The sequence below is a fragment of the Epithele typhae genome (genome assembly GCF_022376455.1).
Source record: "Epithele typhae strain CBS 203.58 chromosome Unknown BXZ73scaffold_5, whole genome shotgun sequence".
Taxonomy (NCBI): domain Eukaryota; kingdom Fungi; phylum Basidiomycota; class Agaricomycetes; order Polyporales; family Epitheliaceae; genus Epithele; species Epithele typhae.
Window position 1 is genome coordinate 382485 of NW_025954196.1, and position 16821 is coordinate 399305.

The 16821-nt window shown below is 61.5% G+C and overlaps 5 protein-coding genes across 5 annotated transcripts; 1 reads left to right on the forward strand and 4 right to left on the reverse strand.

Moving 5' to 3' along the window:
- Positions 1-431: 431 nt before the first annotated feature.
- Positions 432-4504, forward strand: BXZ73DRAFT_97665 (uncharacterized protein; the record flags this gene model as incomplete). Its single annotated transcript, XM_048027445.1, has 10 exons — positions 432-656; positions 736-797; positions 863-925; positions 995-1304; positions 1382-1496; positions 1550-2540; positions 2605-2731; positions 2827-4098; positions 4167-4271; positions 4307-4504. The coding sequence occupies 10 exons, from the start codon at positions 432-434 to the stop codon at positions 4502-4504; spliced, it is 3468 nt and encodes a 1155-aa protein (XP_047881505.1).
- A 359-nt stretch (positions 4505-4863) lies between these two features.
- Positions 4864-6990, reverse strand: BXZ73DRAFT_87894 (chaperonin-containing T-complex zeta subunit Cct6; the record flags this gene model as incomplete). Its single annotated transcript, XM_048024756.1, has 11 exons — positions 4864-4948; positions 5008-5126; positions 5191-5493; positions 5547-5625; positions 5684-5769; positions 5813-5942; positions 6020-6215; positions 6266-6431; positions 6487-6767; positions 6818-6869; positions 6925-6990. 11 exons carry the CDS (start codon positions 6988-6990, stop codon positions 4864-4866), a joined length of 1563 nt encoding a protein of 520 aa, XP_047881506.1.
- Positions 6991-7360: 370 nt separating this feature from the next.
- On the reverse strand, positions 7361-7853 carry BXZ73DRAFT_97667 (uncharacterized protein; the record flags this gene model as incomplete). The annotated part of the gene is made up of 2 exons (XM_048027446.1): positions 7361-7591; positions 7659-7853. 2 exons carry the CDS (start codon positions 7851-7853, stop codon positions 7361-7363), a joined length of 426 nt encoding a protein of 141 aa, XP_047881507.1.
- Positions 7854-8540: 687 nt separating this feature from the next.
- Positions 8541-10348, reverse strand: BXZ73DRAFT_41332 (aspartic peptidase domain-containing protein; the record flags this gene model as incomplete). The annotated part of the gene is made up of 7 exons (XM_048018751.1): positions 8541-8983; positions 9048-9221; positions 9277-9591; positions 9653-9778; positions 9838-9911; positions 9965-10060; positions 10119-10348. The coding sequence occupies 7 exons, from the start codon at positions 10346-10348 to the stop codon at positions 8541-8543; spliced, it is 1458 nt and encodes a 485-aa protein (XP_047881508.1).
- A 437-nt stretch (positions 10349-10785) lies between these two features.
- On the reverse strand, positions 10786-16633 carry BXZ73DRAFT_87897 (uncharacterized protein; the record flags this gene model as incomplete). The annotated part of the gene is made up of 7 exons (XM_048024758.1): positions 10786-12248; positions 12298-13565; positions 13615-13826; positions 13877-14355; positions 14411-15360; positions 15415-16385; positions 16520-16633. The coding sequence occupies 7 exons, from the start codon at positions 16631-16633 to the stop codon at positions 10786-10788; spliced, it is 5457 nt and encodes a 1818-aa protein (XP_047881509.1).
- Positions 16634-16821: the final 188 nt, after the last annotated feature.

Below are 16821 nucleotides of genomic sequence, written 5' to 3' on the forward strand. Positions count from 1 at the left end.
CTGGGCGGGGGAGGCCGCCCGGGAGGGGCCCGCGGGGTGTATTCAAAATGGCCCGATGACGACGCACACGCATGTTTTGCACTAGTACTGCTGTCCCCTACTGTATGATGAGTATGACCACCCATGCGCCTCCACGATGTGTGAACCGGGCGAGAGACAAGGCCGGCGGCTCGGGGCGAGAGACGTCCCAAAAGGCGGCGCGGTTCGGGGATAAGGGGTGTTGTTCCCAGCCGGCGGTTGTTCCCAGCAGAGGAGGCGCGGTCGGTGCTGGTGCTGTGGCCGGCCGGACAGACCCTGACACACTCCGTTGGCGCCCGCCCAGGCGGTCCGCAACACGTCGCGTGTGGCTTTTCCTCCTGCCACTGCCTTCCGTCCCCATCCGCCCTCCCGCCGCCCTCCCCTACATCGCGTGGTCGGCGTGTCTCTCAGCCATGCCTCCCCATGCGGCGGGCCCCAGCTCCTCCGTCCTCAAGGGCGCGTGGCGGCCCACCAAGATTATGAACATGCGCGACCTCTCGCATGATGACGACTTCCTCAGCCACCTCCTGGTTGAGAAACTCGGGACCGGTGGTTTTCCTCTCGTCGTCCACAAGATGGACCCATCCAAGAGGCTCCCAAAGACAAACCCGGAGGACCTCATGCAAATCATTCGTCGCGTAGGTCTTTCTTCGCCGCTGAGTTGCGCTCCATGACCACTCAACGCGCCTCTCCCCTCGCGTCCTTCGCCACGCGTAGCTCGTGGCTTTCAAGGGCCCCAGCCAAACCGCCATCCGCCAGGCCGTCGATGATCTTCTAACGTACGTGTTCATCTCCTCAATCCGTCTCTCAGCCACGTCTCAATCTCAACTGTGTCCCCGACTAGGTTGAACGCAGTGCGGTACTATATTCAACCATATACCCAGAAGCAGACTAATGCATTCGCTACGTAAGTATTGTCTGCAACCTCCTTTCATGCGGTCGCGGCTTTCTCACTGTCGCGAGCACACTACCAAAGGCACGCCTCTCGCTACTTTGAGCTCTATCTTCCATCTGGTTCCATCGAGATCGCCCACACCTCCCGCTATTCACATCGAACAGGCAAATCCGAACTATGCATCCTGGCCACTCGCCCTCTGGTCCCGGGCCAAGTCATATCCGAGCTGAAAGGGTCCATGGCAGATTTGACAGATGAAGAAGACAAGGAGCTCAAGGGTACGGACATTGGACGCGCGGAAGGCGTTGGCATCCGTCGCGACTTCAGCGTCATCCACTCTAAGCAACTCAAGAAAAACCATCTTTTCTTGGGCCCTGCCCGGTTCGTGAACGTGAGTGACGCCGTCGTGCTTCGATCACTGTCTTCCTTTTGACCGATTGTCCCGCTGACATATGTGGTCCGGCACAGCACGACTGTGACCACAACGTCGAGCTTTTTCGCGAGGGCCGCTACATCACCTTCCGGGTCATCAAGCCCATCGGAGTTGGAGAGGAGGTCACAGCACATTATGGTGATGGTTATTGTGAGTGGCATCCTTCTGCGGTCTCCCTACCAACGTTCACAACCGCCTCTCAGTCGGCCGCAATAATCGTCACTGCCTTTGCCATACCTGTGAGCTCAACAAGCGCGGTGGATACGCTGCCCACAGCGACGAGCTGTCAGACTCTGGTTCTTCTCCCGGCGACTCCTCATCGGACAACGACGAATCTGACTGGACTACCGATCGCGAGGATGCCCAGCCCGCCGTAGCCGTCAACATCAACGAGCGCCGTACTCGCCGTGGGGTGTATGCTGTCCTGAAGAAAGAATCGGCTGGCTCCGACGCGGAGGTGGACGGTGACGCCGACCGTGATGTTGTTTCAGAGGTCCCTGTCGTCCCACCGAATGGGCTCCTCACCCCCCACACAGAGACACCTCCTGCGGAGAGCAGACCGGTTTCCGCGGCGTCCACCCCGAGGAAGGCCACACCTCCGAAGACCTTCATCATCTCTACCCGTGCCCAGAAGGCGAGGGCCGCGTCCGAGCTCGAGAGCATTTCCGCTGCCGGGAAGGGCAAGACACGTACTACGACGTCGCGCTCCGCGTCGGGGGCACGGCAGCTCGAGACGCCCCCTCTCACGTCCGATAACGGCTCCGTAGCCGAAGGCCCCAGCCGGCGGTCGTCTACACGCCTTCGTGCGCGCGGAGACACAGCAGCGCCATCTGGCTCGCGCGTTCAGACACCAGTGCCGGATCGCAAGGGCAAAACACCGGCGTCAGGCTGCCAGTCCACTGTCGACGTCGCTGACATCAAGGGGAAGGGAAGGGAGGACCCGGACATGGAAGGTCGTTCCCTCCGGAAGCGGCCGACCATCCCGTCTTTGGTCGAGGCGGCTGCCGTGGCGGCGGCGAAGAAGCCCCAGGACGGGCCCCGGGGCGTGGACGGCAAGCTATTGCCGACATGCACGACGTGCAAGAACGTGTTGCCAGTCATCTCGGTCGAGGACAAGGTGGTTTGGAATGGTGCGCCAGAGAAAACGGGCAAGCGCGGACGGCCGAAAAAGCAGGTCAACCAGGAGTGCCCCAGGTGCGTGTCATGTCGTCGCCCGTATTCAGCCTCCTGCCTGGTTGACGCTCTTCGTTCTCCGTAGGTGTATGCGGCACTATGCGATCTACGCCGTCCGTTGGCCTGAGCGGGCTCCTCTGGATGGCACCCCCGCCTTCATTCCTACCCCCGAGAGTTCAGGAGCGCCACTCCCGCTCATCCTCCCCACAAGAGTGCATCGGCCGTCGTGTCCAAGGTGGCCAGCACCAGCGCTGGACCCTCTCGTTCAGCATCTGCTGTAGTCCGGCGACCGCTGAAACGGCAGCAGTCAGAGGAACCTGCGACGCCTGCCCCGCCCAAAAGGCAGAAGGTGGCCCCCGCGCCTCCGCGTCCACGCGGCCGCCCGCCGAAGAATAAGGTCGGGATGTCCAACAAGGCACGCGAGCTGCTGGGTGTCAGCGAACGCCGCAGCGAACGGACTCGCGTGCCCAGCCTCAAGCTCCGGGAGAGCGAACCGCCTTCAAAACCTTCGCCGGCCAAAGCCCCTGCGTCTACCTCCTCTTCCGCATCCGAGCCTGAGCGTGTGGCGCCGTCGTCGTCCTCCCTCACTCCACCCAACAGCGACGTGGGTAACCGCCATCTACGTAGCTCCGGTCTGAACCCGCCGCCGGAGCCTCCCAGCACACCTGTCGTGGTCAAGACCGAAGAGCTCCCGAAACTGCCGACGCCCAAGTCCCTTGCCGTCGCGTCGCAGCCGCGCGAGACCAATGGCCGCTTCGGCAAGAAGGAGTCGACAAACGGTCGCTATATGCGCAAGAACTTCCATTTCACTGCCGGGGGCCGACGTCTCGTGCGCTCGAAGAGGCTCAGGCAGCTTATGCAGCACCACCTACCAAGCGACGATGCGGAAGATGGTGAAGAGCTGCCGTCCATTTCCGCCAAGCGTGTCCTCGACGATGCCGAGGACTTGGACGACGAAGACCGAGGGAAGCGCCGCAAGACCGAGGACGACGATGTCAAGGTCAAGATCGAGGGCGAGGAGGCCAGCTTGTCAGCAGGGCCCAACGACAACGACGAGGATGGCGGCTCGGCGGACGAAGCAGAGTCTAGGCTCTTCCGTCGTCCTACCATGATGCCGTCCAAGAAGAGGTTCGGTCTCAACCTCGGGCCCAACCCGCACACATACGCGCGCCGCAAGTGGGTCCTGTCGGTCTCCTCTGGGGACCAGGAGGACGTCCCGGAAGCGACCACGTCGTCCAGCGTTCAACACTCTACGGACGAAGACCTCGAGGCCCCCGTGACTCCGGGCGACGATGAAGATGCCCTGCAGGAGGACAAGTCGCCCGAGGACAACCCCGATCTTGATGATGACGTGAACGAGTCCGACTCTGAGTCGGAGCAGGTGTACTGCCGCCCCAAGATGTCCTTGAAGTCGGGCTTCGCCGGTGCGCACACCTACAAGCCCAGTCCATTCAACATGGCACGACGACGCTGGGCTCCCCCGGTACCCACTCCTGGCGCCGGATCCAAACTCTCCTCGAAGGTCACTGCAGACGAGCTGGCGGGAGCCGATGCTGACCCCGGCGCATCGTCTGAAGAGGTGAGCGCATGAGCGCTACTTCAAACCCAGCCGCTGGCCCGCTGACGTCGACGCGCTTCGCCACGCAGGAGGGTTTCCGCGGCCCGAGCATCATGTCCATCTACAAGCCCGGCCGACGCTCGTCTTCGTCTTCTTCCGCGCTTGTCGACCTCAGCGACAACTCGGAGAAGATGGTCGAGCGCCTCGTCACTCCCGACTCGCGTCCCAGCTCGCCGGTTCCCTCCCTCCCGCCGCCCCTGCCTCACCTCAGCGGTCGCCGAGCATGGGCTGGAAGCAGACCGTGCTCCTGCCCGTAAACGTCCCGTTCCTGCACGCCGCCGCCGCGGTGACCGTTACCGCCGACATCTCCCCCGCGCCGTCAAAGTTGATACGGAACGGGTGGGAGAACTCCGACGAAACGGATTAGACCGTCTGCCCCCTCTCCCTGTCTCTCCAGTGTAGTGTTATAACACCAGACAATGTGTTGGACACGAACCACCTAGATCGCTTGCGCTCTCTTATTGCTTCCTTATTGTACCGCTACTGCACACTCCTCGCACATCGTGTTCTCCCATCCCGGTTGCTCTCCCATCCGCCTCCCCCCACTGTTAGCATATACCTCTTCTCCGGCTGTGTATACGTGTATCTAATAGCTGCTCGAGTGTGCCTCGGGCCGTCTAATGGCGAAGTTCAGCGTGCGTCGATCTGGCATGGCCGCAGGGATGAAGAAGTCAAAGGTCTTTTGTTGCTGCTCGTATCAGTACATGTACTCTATTCTGGCTGCGCCTACTGTTGCCCGTCCGGTTTTAGTGAGCTGCGCCCCGCCCGCAAGATTTCGTCTGTCGACAACAGGTTCACGGCGATGACCGAGCTGCGTGCGGACCGGTCAGACGCGGTGCAAATGGGGAGGCGATAGAATGCGATGCGCACCATGAGTGGAGCATCTGCCTCTTCACCCTGTAGTTGTCCCACACGCCCTGCACGGTCGGGTCGAACGGCTCGCCAGAGTCGAGGTCCAGGCCGACCGCGTTCCCTTCCGACTGTTCGTCCTGCACGACGCCGCGTGCATCAGCCTCGGCCCGGACCGAACCCGAACGCAAAACAACCACGCACCTGCAGCGCGACGATGGCGTCCTGCACGTCGAACCCGCCGTTCGTCGCGAGCGTCTTGGGGATGACGAGGAGCGCCTCCGCGAACGCGTCGACGCCCATCTTCGCGCGGCCCTTGGCCGTCTTCTTCACCGCGCCCGCCAGGTGCGCGGCGCACGCGACCTCGAACGCGCCCGCGCCGGGGATCAGGCACTCGTCCTCGACCGCGTTCTTGACCGCGCGGAGGCCGTCGCGGAGCGCGTCCTGGGTCTGCTGGATCGTGTGCGCGTTGGGGCCCTTGATGAGGAGGGTGACGGACTTGGGGTCCTGACCTCCTCGACGAACGTGAACTTCTCCTCGCCGAGCGTGTGCTCGTAGACGAGCCCAGCCCAGCCGAGGGCGTCCGGCGTGAGGTCGTCGACCGAGTTCTGCGCGACGCCGCCGCAGACGAGCTGCAGCCTGTGAACATGGAGGGGTGAGCGGATCCGCGCGCGAACGGCCGTACGGTGCTGCGTACCGCTCCATGTTCCGCCGCTTCGCGCGGCGGAGGGCGAAGATGCCGTTCTTGGCGAAGATGTCGAGCGAGAGCGGGTCGATGCCCTTCTGGTTGATGACACGAAGTTCTTCTTGGGCTCGCCGCTGCCACGGCCTGGTCGCAGACGAGGTTCTTGAGCTCGACGATCTTCTTGCACTTCGCGTCCGTGAAGCGCCTCTCGGACTCGACAAGCTTCTCGCGCTGCTCCGCGGACGAGTAGAAGAAGCCGGAGTTGACCTCCCTGCGGGCGCAGCGCAGTCAGCGGCACGGGACGCGGGACACGGGACACGGCGGCGGACAGAACGGAACGAGACGCACGTCTTCTCGTACTCGAGGCTGACGTTCAGCGTGAGGATGAACGCGTTCTCGACGCGCTTGGGCATGTCCGGATGCCGCGCGCCGTGGTCGAGGACGAGCCCGCGGATGAGCTGGGTCTCGGACGAGGTGCGGTGCTGCATCTTCATGATCTCGACCATGTGCAGGTCGATCGGTTCGCGGAACTGGTCAGCGGCATCTGGCGGACGCGGTCAGCACGCGGGCACGGGGCATGCTTTCAGCAGATACGGACCGGTGGATGGTGCGGGCGGGCGGATGGTGAGGACAGCATCGACACATCGGCGGCGAGCTTTTTGGCAAGGGCAGAGTTGACCTTCGTGGCGAGAGAGGTGTAGGCAACGTTGATGAGTGTAGGGCGGTCGAGGGTCACAGGTCGGCGGAAGGTGTCTAGGAACTGGGGGTGTGGATGGTGGATTGGGGGCCGCGCCATGAACGGTAACGAAACGTACCGACAAAGCCTCCTTCTTCGCAATGTCAAAGCCCTCGGCGATGACGGTAGGATGCACACCCTCTGAGATGTAGCGATCTGCCTGCTTGAGGAGTTCGCCGACGAGGAGGACGACGGAGGTGGTGCCATCGCCGACCTGATCGTCTTGTGCGACGGCGGTGCGGGCAATCATGGCAGCGGTCGGATTTTGGATCTGCATCTCGGAGAGGAGGACCTTGCCGTCCTTGGTCATCTTGATCTGACCTGAACCGTCTACGAGCATCTTCAGAGTGCCTCTTGGGCCTAACGGAGAGATGAGTGCGTTGGCGGAGCGGGATCACATGCACGCGCACCGAGGTTTCCCTTCACAACATTTGCGAGGCCCATCGCACCGGTCGTGTTGACCTGCAGAGGAGCGTAAGAGGGGCCAGGAGGGTGGTGAACAGACAAAGAGTCGGACCTGGAGCGCGGCTGCTCGCCGGACACTCTCTGCCTTGGGGTTGATCAGTTCTATGCTTGAGGACATGGTGGAGGGTAGTGGTCCAGAGGCCGTGGCTAGCGATCCGAGTGCACCAAAATCAGCTGGGCGCGCGCCTCGACCATCTCGCACGCGTCGCGTCGCGGCCCGGCCCGCTTCCTCCTCCGAACTCCCACCACAACGTCAGTCCAACCGTTCGCAGTCTCATTCAGGCCGCAAATAATGCACAAATTGTTACAAGCAAAGATCCGCATTTCTCTTTTGCTCCCCTGGCTGCCCACGAGCTCTTTCTACGCTTCACCGAAAGCCCATTTGTGCACGAAAGGTCTGCCCAACATCATCAGCAGGCCTCTTTCCCTAACACAACGCGTGCTGAACTGACCGTACTCCGCATAAGCTCAGAACCAGGGCCCGTCGCTCACTTGTCAATGATCGAAGCGAACGGCCCCGCCAGGATCTGCGCATTCTCGTGGTCGAAGAAGTTGTGCTCGTCCGGCACGACGACCCTCAGATACTCCTCATCCTGGAAGATCTCAAAGATCTTGTCCAGGCTCGTCGCCTCGAAGATCGCAATCCCCCGGAACCGCGTCTGCGACTTTGCCAGCGTCTGCGCCGCGATCGTGCTCTCGTACTTGGGGTCCAGGTGGAACTGCCCGTCCGCCGTCAGCGCTGTGCGGCACCAGGCGAGTGCCCGGCTTCCGTGCCCCGACACTCACCTGCTCGTACTTGAGCAGATTCCGCTTCGCGATCGCGATCGAGGAGAAGATGTTCCCGTGCACGTTCAGCCAGTAGTCGTCGAACTCCTCGAACGACAGCCCCGGCTTCGGCGCCATGAGCACCGCGAGGCGGACCCGGTCGGTCCGCAGCGTCGGGGGAGCGGCGGGAGCGGAGGGAGTCGGTTCGCCGGGCATGGCGCGTGTATGAGTATGAGGAGGAAGGACGGCTTTCGGCTGCGTCTGACCCCTTCCGCAGACCGCGACTTATATACACGACCGCCGACCCAGCTCCCCAGCGGCCAGACTGCTGGCCTGGCCACCCGGACTCACGGAGCAGTCCCTGACCCCTGCGTGGACGCGTCATTGGACTTTTGGCCTATTGCCTCCGAGGATCCCGGGCCCGATGCCTGAGAGTTTCGTCCTCCGCGATACTCCTCGATGGCGAGGGACGGTACCAGCCTTGCCTCGTTTGTGGGCTAGAAGGCCCGCCTGTGGGTGCAGACGCTCTGGTTTCTCAAATACGCCCACAACAGATGCGGAAGCAGCCGGTGCGTGAGAGGCGGGAGAAGTTGAGCGAGTGCGTCCATTCATGAGAGTAGCGAGGAGAATGCGGTCGATAACGCTAGACGTGCACACCCGCGTCGAGCCTTGTCGGAAATGAAGGACCCGATATCGATGATCTGGCTCTTGGTTGAGGCTGCTCGACACGAACAGCATCCCGCCGGAAGAAGCACACGTTCAGACTCGCGGAATGGTCATGAGGGCGAAGCATATTAGCAGTCAATGTATTTATTGCGTCTCGGAAGTAAGTACAGGAAGTTCGTAGCTCCAAATGTCCGTCAGCGTGAGTACAAATAGTAAGCGTACACATCTCCGTCAGTCTCAGCACAAAGCATAGGCAGCGGCAAGCGCCCCCAGCAGCAACGACCGCCCTCCCAACACTCCCTCCACCCTGTGCGCGGCACTGGGGTCCCCGGTCGAGCGCACGGGGCCCGTCGGCGCCGCCGCGCCGCTCACCGTCGCCTGCACGCCCACGGTCGGGACCGGGGTCGGGCCCTGCTTCCCGTTCTGCGCCGTCGCGGCGTCCGAGAGCGCGGCGAAGCCGACCGCCGCGGGGCTGGCGCGGAAGACGGAGTAGACGTTCTTGAGGAACGTGTCGCCGATGATCCACGGCGGCGCGGTCGTGCCGGAGGTGTCGAGCGCGAAGAACGCGCCGACGCAGTTCTCGCCGTCGAGCTGCTCGAAGATGAAGTCGCTGCTCGAGACCGGCCAGGAGACGCTGCTCGCGCCGAACTTCATGCTCACGCTCACGCTCGAGTCGCACGCTGCGCGGAATCGGGCGTCAGATGGACCTGCGGGCGGTTGAGAAGGGGAGGAGAGAGCACGCACGGAACGCGAAGAACCCCTGCTGATCGCCGGTGAGCGCCTGGCTGTTGGGGATCTGGGCGTAGAACTGCGAGACGACGTCCGGCGGGCCGGCGACGAGGGTCGTGCCCGTGTCGATGGCGCCGAAGGAGTCCGACCCGGACGGCAGAGTGACGGCGTTGCCGTTGACGGTCAAACCTGGCGCGAAGATGAGCACACGAGGTCCCGACAGGCAGTTTGGACTCGAGCGCACCTGTGAGCTCCTGGATCCAGTACCCCTCCTGCCCCTGCGGGATGGGCTGGAAGTCGATGTTCCCGGTGAACAGGGAGCTGTTCGTCGACCCCAAGCTGAAGGTGCCTCCGGGCTCATCCGCGTCAGACTGACGGCGGAAGTCGTGGAAGCGGGTGAGCTGGAACGCCATGAGCGGCTCGTCGAGGGTCCCGCTGGTGCTCGCCAACGTCTGCCATAGAGGTGTCGCGCCGGACGACGAGATCGACTGGAAGCCGAGACCCATAAGGCCCGACAACGGGGCGGATATGGTGCCCTGCTCGAGCGCTGTCGCGACGGCTACGGCCCGGCACGAGGACAGTGAGAACGAATACAGGCGCACGGATAGGTGGACGCTTACCAAACGTCTGCGCGGTCACCTCGAAGCCTGCCAGCTGGACAACATCCTGGCCGAGCGTGCCTTGCACGCCTCCTGAGCCGTATGTGATCGAGAAGGGGGTGTTCAGGTTCTTGAAAGTAGAAGAGGCTAGGGAAGCGGTGGAAGGTGAATGGCAAGCGCGCAGCGAGGAGACTGAGGAAACATACCTGACGGTTCAAAGGTGGGGATGCCAGAAGCAGCTCGCGAGGACGCTACGCTTGAGGAGGCGAGCCAGAAATCCCTGCAAACGAGTTGATCGACCTATGGAGGACGGGAGAGGCACGGCGGACTTACGATGAGCCGGTATCGAGGATGACGTTGTACGCGACGGGTGGAGTGCCCACAGCCACCGACCCGAAGTAGTCCGAGTCCGCGCCCTGGTTCGTGAGCCTGGGACAAGGCGGATGTGAGCGAGAGACGAAGTGCAGGGCTGCAGTAGTGGGCGTACAGGTTGAAGCCGTTCGCACGTTTCCGCCCAGCGGGCGTGGCGACGCCGAACTTGGTCTCCAGTGCGGCCTTGTGGGCGGCGAGCCTGTCCATCGCGCTCAGCTGTGGACTGGCTCGCCTGACGAGCGGGAGCGACCGCGGGAGGTCGACATGCGTGGGGATGGCGGCGACTTGCTCATGCGCGGCAGAGAGAAAGGCACCGAGAGCGAGGAAGGAGGAAAGGCGCGGCATGAAGAAAACGTAAAGGTGGAAGAATCCGGGGAAGTGGACAAAGAACCGTCCGCGCGAGGAGATGATATAGAGTAAGAAGGACGGAACGGAAAGAGAGAAAAAGGTGGTCCGAGCCTGCGGAGCGGGGACGAAGGCGGAGGGTGAGCGAGCGCGGCCCCACGACGACGACACACGCCGCGGGTGTGCCGCCTGTGCATCGTGTGAGAACGCAGAGACGCTGTCCCGCGACCACAACAGCCATCCGCCAGGCAGTGTGAGCGCGGATGGGCAACCTGTCCTGGGCGGGTCGCTCATCCGGCCTCCAACGTCGGAAGAGTCCAAAGGAGGAATGCTAGTTTACAACACGCGGCTCATACGACCTCATCCGCACTGCGCAGCCACCCGCCAGCCTCGTCCATAACCCGCTACCCGCGCGCTCGCCCGCCCGCAGCCAACCATCAGGAGTCCGTTCTCCACGCACCGATCACCTCGTCCAGCGAGCGGATCGTCCAGCCCGAGCCCACCGTCGTCGACATCTGCGTCCCCGTCACGTGTACCAGCTCCTTCAGCCCCAGCCCCAGCACGTCCCCGTCCAGCGGCCCCTGCGCCCCCGCCGGCAGCCCCATCGCCTGCCGGTGCGTCTCCCGCGCAAAGTTGCGGAGCGCGACGAGCACGCTCGACGCCGGCACGCTGTTCCGCTGCAGGTACCACGGCAGGTGCTCCAGCGCCGCGTCCGCCTCGGATTCCGCGATCTCCTCGCCCCTCGCGTACCGCCCCAGGAGCGCCTGGAACGGGCCCGTCATTCGGATTGCGTCCAGGCTTGTGTCGAGCGCGTACAGCGTCCCGGACAACGTGTTCTCCCTGATAAGAGGCGGCCGCGCGTTGTTCTCGGCACGGCCGCTGAACCGTCGTTCGTAGATCTTGCTGTAGAAGTCCGCGGCGAAGCGGAGGTCTTGCAGGCGCAGGGTGAAGTACGCCGATTTAGGGGACGTGGTCCGCATGTGATAGAGCGTGAGCAGCGACTGCAGCGTCTGAGGCTTGTCCTGGACGATGCAGTCGAGCAGCGCCGCGTGGCAGTACGACTGGAATTGTCGCTCCTCTGGCGTCTCCACATTGTCTTTGCAGAAGAAGTCGGCAAAGGCCAGGAACAGAGTGTTGTTGGACGAGGACGAGATGAAGTCGTGCAGGTCGCTTGCTGGATGGGCTTTGACGTCCGTCGCCCGAGGGAAGTCCAGCGTAGCAGCGTCTCCGCAGGACGACCCCGACCGGACGAAGAGACTCCTACTTCCCTTTGGATCTTCTTCGTAGCTGAGAAACGCGGTTCGTCGCTTCACGAAGAGCGTCTGGCTGCGCAGAAGCGATTCCCGATGTCGGGGTGCATTCGCTATGTCCATATAGAAAGGCCAGTAGCGCGGTGTGTCGACCCTGATCGACATTATGTTTTCCACCTGTGGGACAAGTGTCGGTGCGATGAGATGAACGTTGCCTAGCTGGAGCAAATCCCTGATCTTGAGCTTGACAGGAACATACACCAGCTCCCGAGAATCTACGTCGCGAGCGATCAGGCAGCGAGGTTCAGTGGCAAGGACCCATAGATGGCGGTAGGCTTGCAGGTAGCTCTTGTTGTCCGAAGAAACGTGCGCAAAGCGAGGATAGAACGCGGCGATCATGCACGCGATCGCCGCGTCCGAGGTCCCGAGGGTATACCGGCCACCGCCGAGGAAGAGCAGGCCGATGGACATGTGTGTTGCGACGTGTGAGCCGTAGCGGACAGGATGGTTGTACATCCCGTACGCGTATCGCAAGCGGCGGAAGGTGTTGACCTCGCCCGTACCAGCCATGATCATCGTCAGGCTGATAGAGATGAGGTTGAGCCCTTCGCGGATCGCAGAACGCTTTATGCGGTGGTCGTACGCCATACCTGAGCCGCTCATCAGTAATGTAAGCCATGAAGGGATCGAACGACGCACTGTTAGTGTATGCCAACTGGCTGAACATGTCGTAGTACTGGATCACGAGCAGATACGCCTCCTCCCGGGCAGTGCCAGCGTACTTCAGAGCGATCGCAAAACACGCTCCCGCAAGGATGTTGTAGTACGCCAGCTCGTACGCGTCGTCAATCTGCTTCCCGTTGAACCTCGCCTCCATCGCGGCCCTCACCGCAGGCGGCAATTGTTCCAGCGTCCACTGCTTCGTCGGCTGTATCCGCGACCACATGATGATCGCCCTACACATCGCGCGCATCATGAGGAAGTTCGGCTGGACGTGGTTGATAGCCTCGAGGGTGTCGGGGATGGTGAGGATGTCCGCGACGTCCTGCCGCTCGGTGCGCAGGTACATCAGGCCCAGCGCGGCAGTCGCCGCGGGAGACGTGAGGTTGACGTCGAACGTCGGCCGCGGGACTTTCCCGCTGTCGACCACGCGTGGCTCGCCGTGCACGAGCACCCGCATGCGCTCGAGGATGGACAAGTCCGCCGGGATGTGCGAGCCCTTTCCCAGGAGGATCATGCCGCCCGCTAGGGCCGCAGACAGCGTATATGCCTCCCTGTAGTCGTTGCTGATGTCTGGCTGGTAGAGGTCCTTGCGGCTGATCTGGTTCAGGCAAATTTCCGCGAAGCGTCGATGCTTGGTACCCATGTATAGCAATCCCATCCCCATGAGGCCAGCAGACTGCGTGATGAGCGGCACGTTCAGGTCGACATCGGGATTAGGAAGCAAGGCAGGGGTGTGAACGGCGATAAGCTTCGTGACATGACGGTTGCTGTTCCCAACGTTCGCCGCAGCCAGACCTAGGAGAACGCCAATGGATGTCAACTCGTGCTTGGGGGTGAGGTAGCCGAATGTGTGCCAAGTCAACATCTCGCGCAAATGCCCAGTGAGTCCGAGCGCGTAGAGGAACCCGGCATGCTCCGGGGTGAGCTCGCTAGGTTTGTTGAACTTGATCCAAGAGCTCTCCAGGGCCTGCGCTTGCGAGGAAACGCGTAGACCTGCCGCGACGCCGTTGTGGAATTCGCCCCAGGTCATACAGTCCGTGGGTACCTTGCCGTTATCTGGTGTAATAAGCATGTTGCCAGGTTGAACGCGCACCGTGAACTCGAACTTGGGGATTGCGAAAGACTCCTTGGTGACGGCAAATGTAGTTCCGAAGGTGAAAATGGCGCGACCTAGGGGAAGAGCGAGCGTGCGCTCTGCCATCCGAATCGCTTGGTGCTGTTGCTCCCGCATTTGCTCGGCTTCACTATTTCGACAGTAAGCACCCAACACCACACCGATTCATGAATGCTCACTTGAGCTCCGGCCTATCAATGGCACGGACAGACGGAACGACCGAAGAGCACAGCATGCGTGCGGCCTCATCCAATCGTCTGTCGGTTCCAAAGCGGATGTGGGAGAAGTCGTGGTCGAGTTCCACGCCAGTGATCTTTGTCGGATCCTTGGACACGATCTTCCGTACTTCTTCCATGAGCTGCCGTGAAGTCTTCCGCGGGCCTGCTGGATGCTGAAGATCGATTAGCCAGGTTATCCAATCATAAAAACAATAGCACATACCAGCACATCCCTCACAGTACGGTACCCATGGTGCGCATAGACGGCCGGACTGGAGCTGAAACCCTCCGCAAGATCGTTTCGACCAACAAGGTTATAGAGCGCGATAGACCAATCTCCGCCTGGAGAAAGCTGCGCGGTCCGCAAAGCTTCTCGTAGCGGCGCCGCTACCCCGGGACTAAGATGGTTGAGGATCGTCAACGAGATGCCAGTATCCTCGATTGCCTTTAATCCTGCTTCCGCACGTCTCCTGACGTCGAGCTTGTTGTCTGAGAGGGCTTTGTAGATGACGGTAAGAGCGTGCAGGTGTCGGAGGACTTCTTGACGACCGAACGCGAACGAGGGGTGTTGATCGCGAGGCGCAAGGACGTTCCAGCTTTCTCGCCACGGAAGACCCCAATCCGGGTTGTTGAGTCGCCCATAGAGGTGGCTGATCATGTCCGACGGGACGATGGGCAGGTGATCGTCAATGAACTTGGGTTCTGTAGCGGATGCCGTCAATATCAGCCAGCCACTACATCCAACATAATCCCTCACCCGTGAGAGACGACGTCGGCCATACTGGCAACGCGGTAGGGCAGTATCTCTTCCAGTAATCAGCCCACTCCGGTCGGACGACCATCGCGAGACGGCATATAAGCGGAGCCAGACGGATGACACCCTCCACTGAGGGGAGGAACACCCGCTTCTCCTCGGCCACCAGGTGCAGGGCATGGAGGACCGACCCGATGAGCGGATGAGGCTGGCGATCCGGCTTCTTCCATGTACCATGGTGCGGGACTCCCGGAAGCTGCAGTTTGCGAAGAATAGGGTCGTGTCGAAACTTGTCGAACGACTCCGTCCCAGCCATCTTCGTCCATAAGTCGTCCTGAGCTGGCGCAGCTGAGGGCTCTTTGTCCTCCAGTCCTAACACCTGCAACAGACTCGCCTGGAAAGCCTGGAACTCGGCGTCGATGATGAACGAGTATTTTGTCTGCGCCCACCTGTGTAAGAACGTCTTGTGCAGCGTGAAGAACATGTCCGCGGGCAGGGCGAACGAGACCGCGAGCAGGCTGTCGGAGACCAGGTGGTCACGCGCGATGAGATCAAGGGAAAGGCGATGAGCAGTGCCGTTCGAGTACTTGAGAGTGACCGACGAATATATCGGGTGTTCTAAGTCTACGAGGCTTGCACGTGAAGACGTGTTGAGTGTGTTCAGGGACAAAGGAAGCGCGTGGAGGCCGTGAGTGAGGAGCGAGAGCGTTCCATCGGGTTTCAAAACCAACAGGTCCGCGATAGTGTCCCTGGTCGCCCGTATTGACGAAATGCTGAGAGCGGGGAAACGAGCAACAGGTTGAATGCTCATCGTGCCGTCTGCGTTCCGTTCTACGGCGAAGATTTGCAATGTCTGTGTCGCCCTCAAAATGAGCCCGAGTAACGACCGTACTTTCTCAGCGTCGAAACGTTCGTCAAACGCGGCCAAGGCAATGTGCTCATGGTCTGCCGTTCTGCACCAAGCGGCGTCAGTGTGAGGACCAGAGGCGCATATAACCATCACTTACGCAGCTTCAGGTATCGTCTCTTCGTAGAGTTTCTCAAGCCAAAATTGAGCCCTCATCCGTTGCTCTTCAGCAGGATCGGGCACCTCGTCAAGGTTCACGGGTTCTGGAGGGTCCGACCGGTTTGCTTCAAGTTTGCCTGAAGGGCCAACCTTGAAGGGCACCTTCCAGTTGCTGCCTGCACCAGACACTGTGCCATTCATTAGGTCTTCCATTGTCGTGGTATTGTTGAGTGCAGGCGGAAGACCTGGGGTCGTGGAAGAACGTTTGTGGTCCGAGCGTCCAGGAGAGGCGAGGATATCGTTGTCGGCCGCAGCATTTGTCTGGCGAAGCTGCGCAGATGTGTTGCCGGACATGGAAGAACGCTTCGCATGCTGAGGGTGGGGTGTAGGACGAGCTGTAGACTGCGCAGAGCTGGGGGGCGGAGGAGCGTAGGCATAACGCCAGATGGTGATACGGTTCAGGTCCGCATTCAAGGTCGCGATGAGCTTGTCGGTCAGGCCCCACGCATGCTGTGACACCCAGACGATGCGCTCCGAGGGCGAAACGACGTCGTGGTCTGCAGCGTAATCCGGTTCGATCTTGAGAGGCAGCGAGGCGAACCCACCGCTTATTCGATCGACCAAGCCAATCGCAGCAGGTTCGGAGAAAGGGCTCGTGAGGGAGAAGACCGTGGTGATACCTCCGTCCTCTGAGTCCCCATCTCCGGTCTCTGCAAGCTCCCAACCTTCGACGACGCGCTGGATGAGGAGGCCGTGGGGCTCTGCCGGCCATGCGCGCTGGACGACGAAGGGGAGGTTAAGGGTGTACTCTGATCCATTGTCCATGAAGATGCGCGCGGTGCCGCGCAGGAAGATAAACACGCCCTTGAGACGTTCCTCCCTGCCCTGCCCATCGCCGCGTTTCTTGTTCGTCTGCGCGCGCGCGAATGCGCCAAATGCGGGGCGTTCCAGCGGGTCGACGTCGAGCGGTAGCTTCTCGGTCGGGTCCTCGCGGTAGTAGGCAGGGGTGTTGGGGGTAGCGGTGTGAAAGAGGGTGGATTGATAGAGAGTCGCGATGCATGCGCACTGGATGTGCTCTTCGAAAGACCACTTTTTGGTGAGCACACCACCATGACTGAGGGTAACGGTGGACGAGTTCCAGGCGAGGACTTCTTCGCCAGAACCACCATCAACAGTGGGGACGCAGAAAACAGAGGATTCTGGAGATTGAGATGGACCATGAGCGGCACTGAGAGTCTTGCGGATGGCTTGGAGAAGAGGAGATTCGGCGGTAACCTTTGCTGGTCGCGGAGAGGCGTTGCGGGTGAAATATGGGGAGGGGGCGTGAACGGGCTTGGAAAAGAGAGATAGGTCGAGGGGCGCATCTGGGGCGGTCATGACGGCTGCATGCGCGAGGATGCTGGGTGGA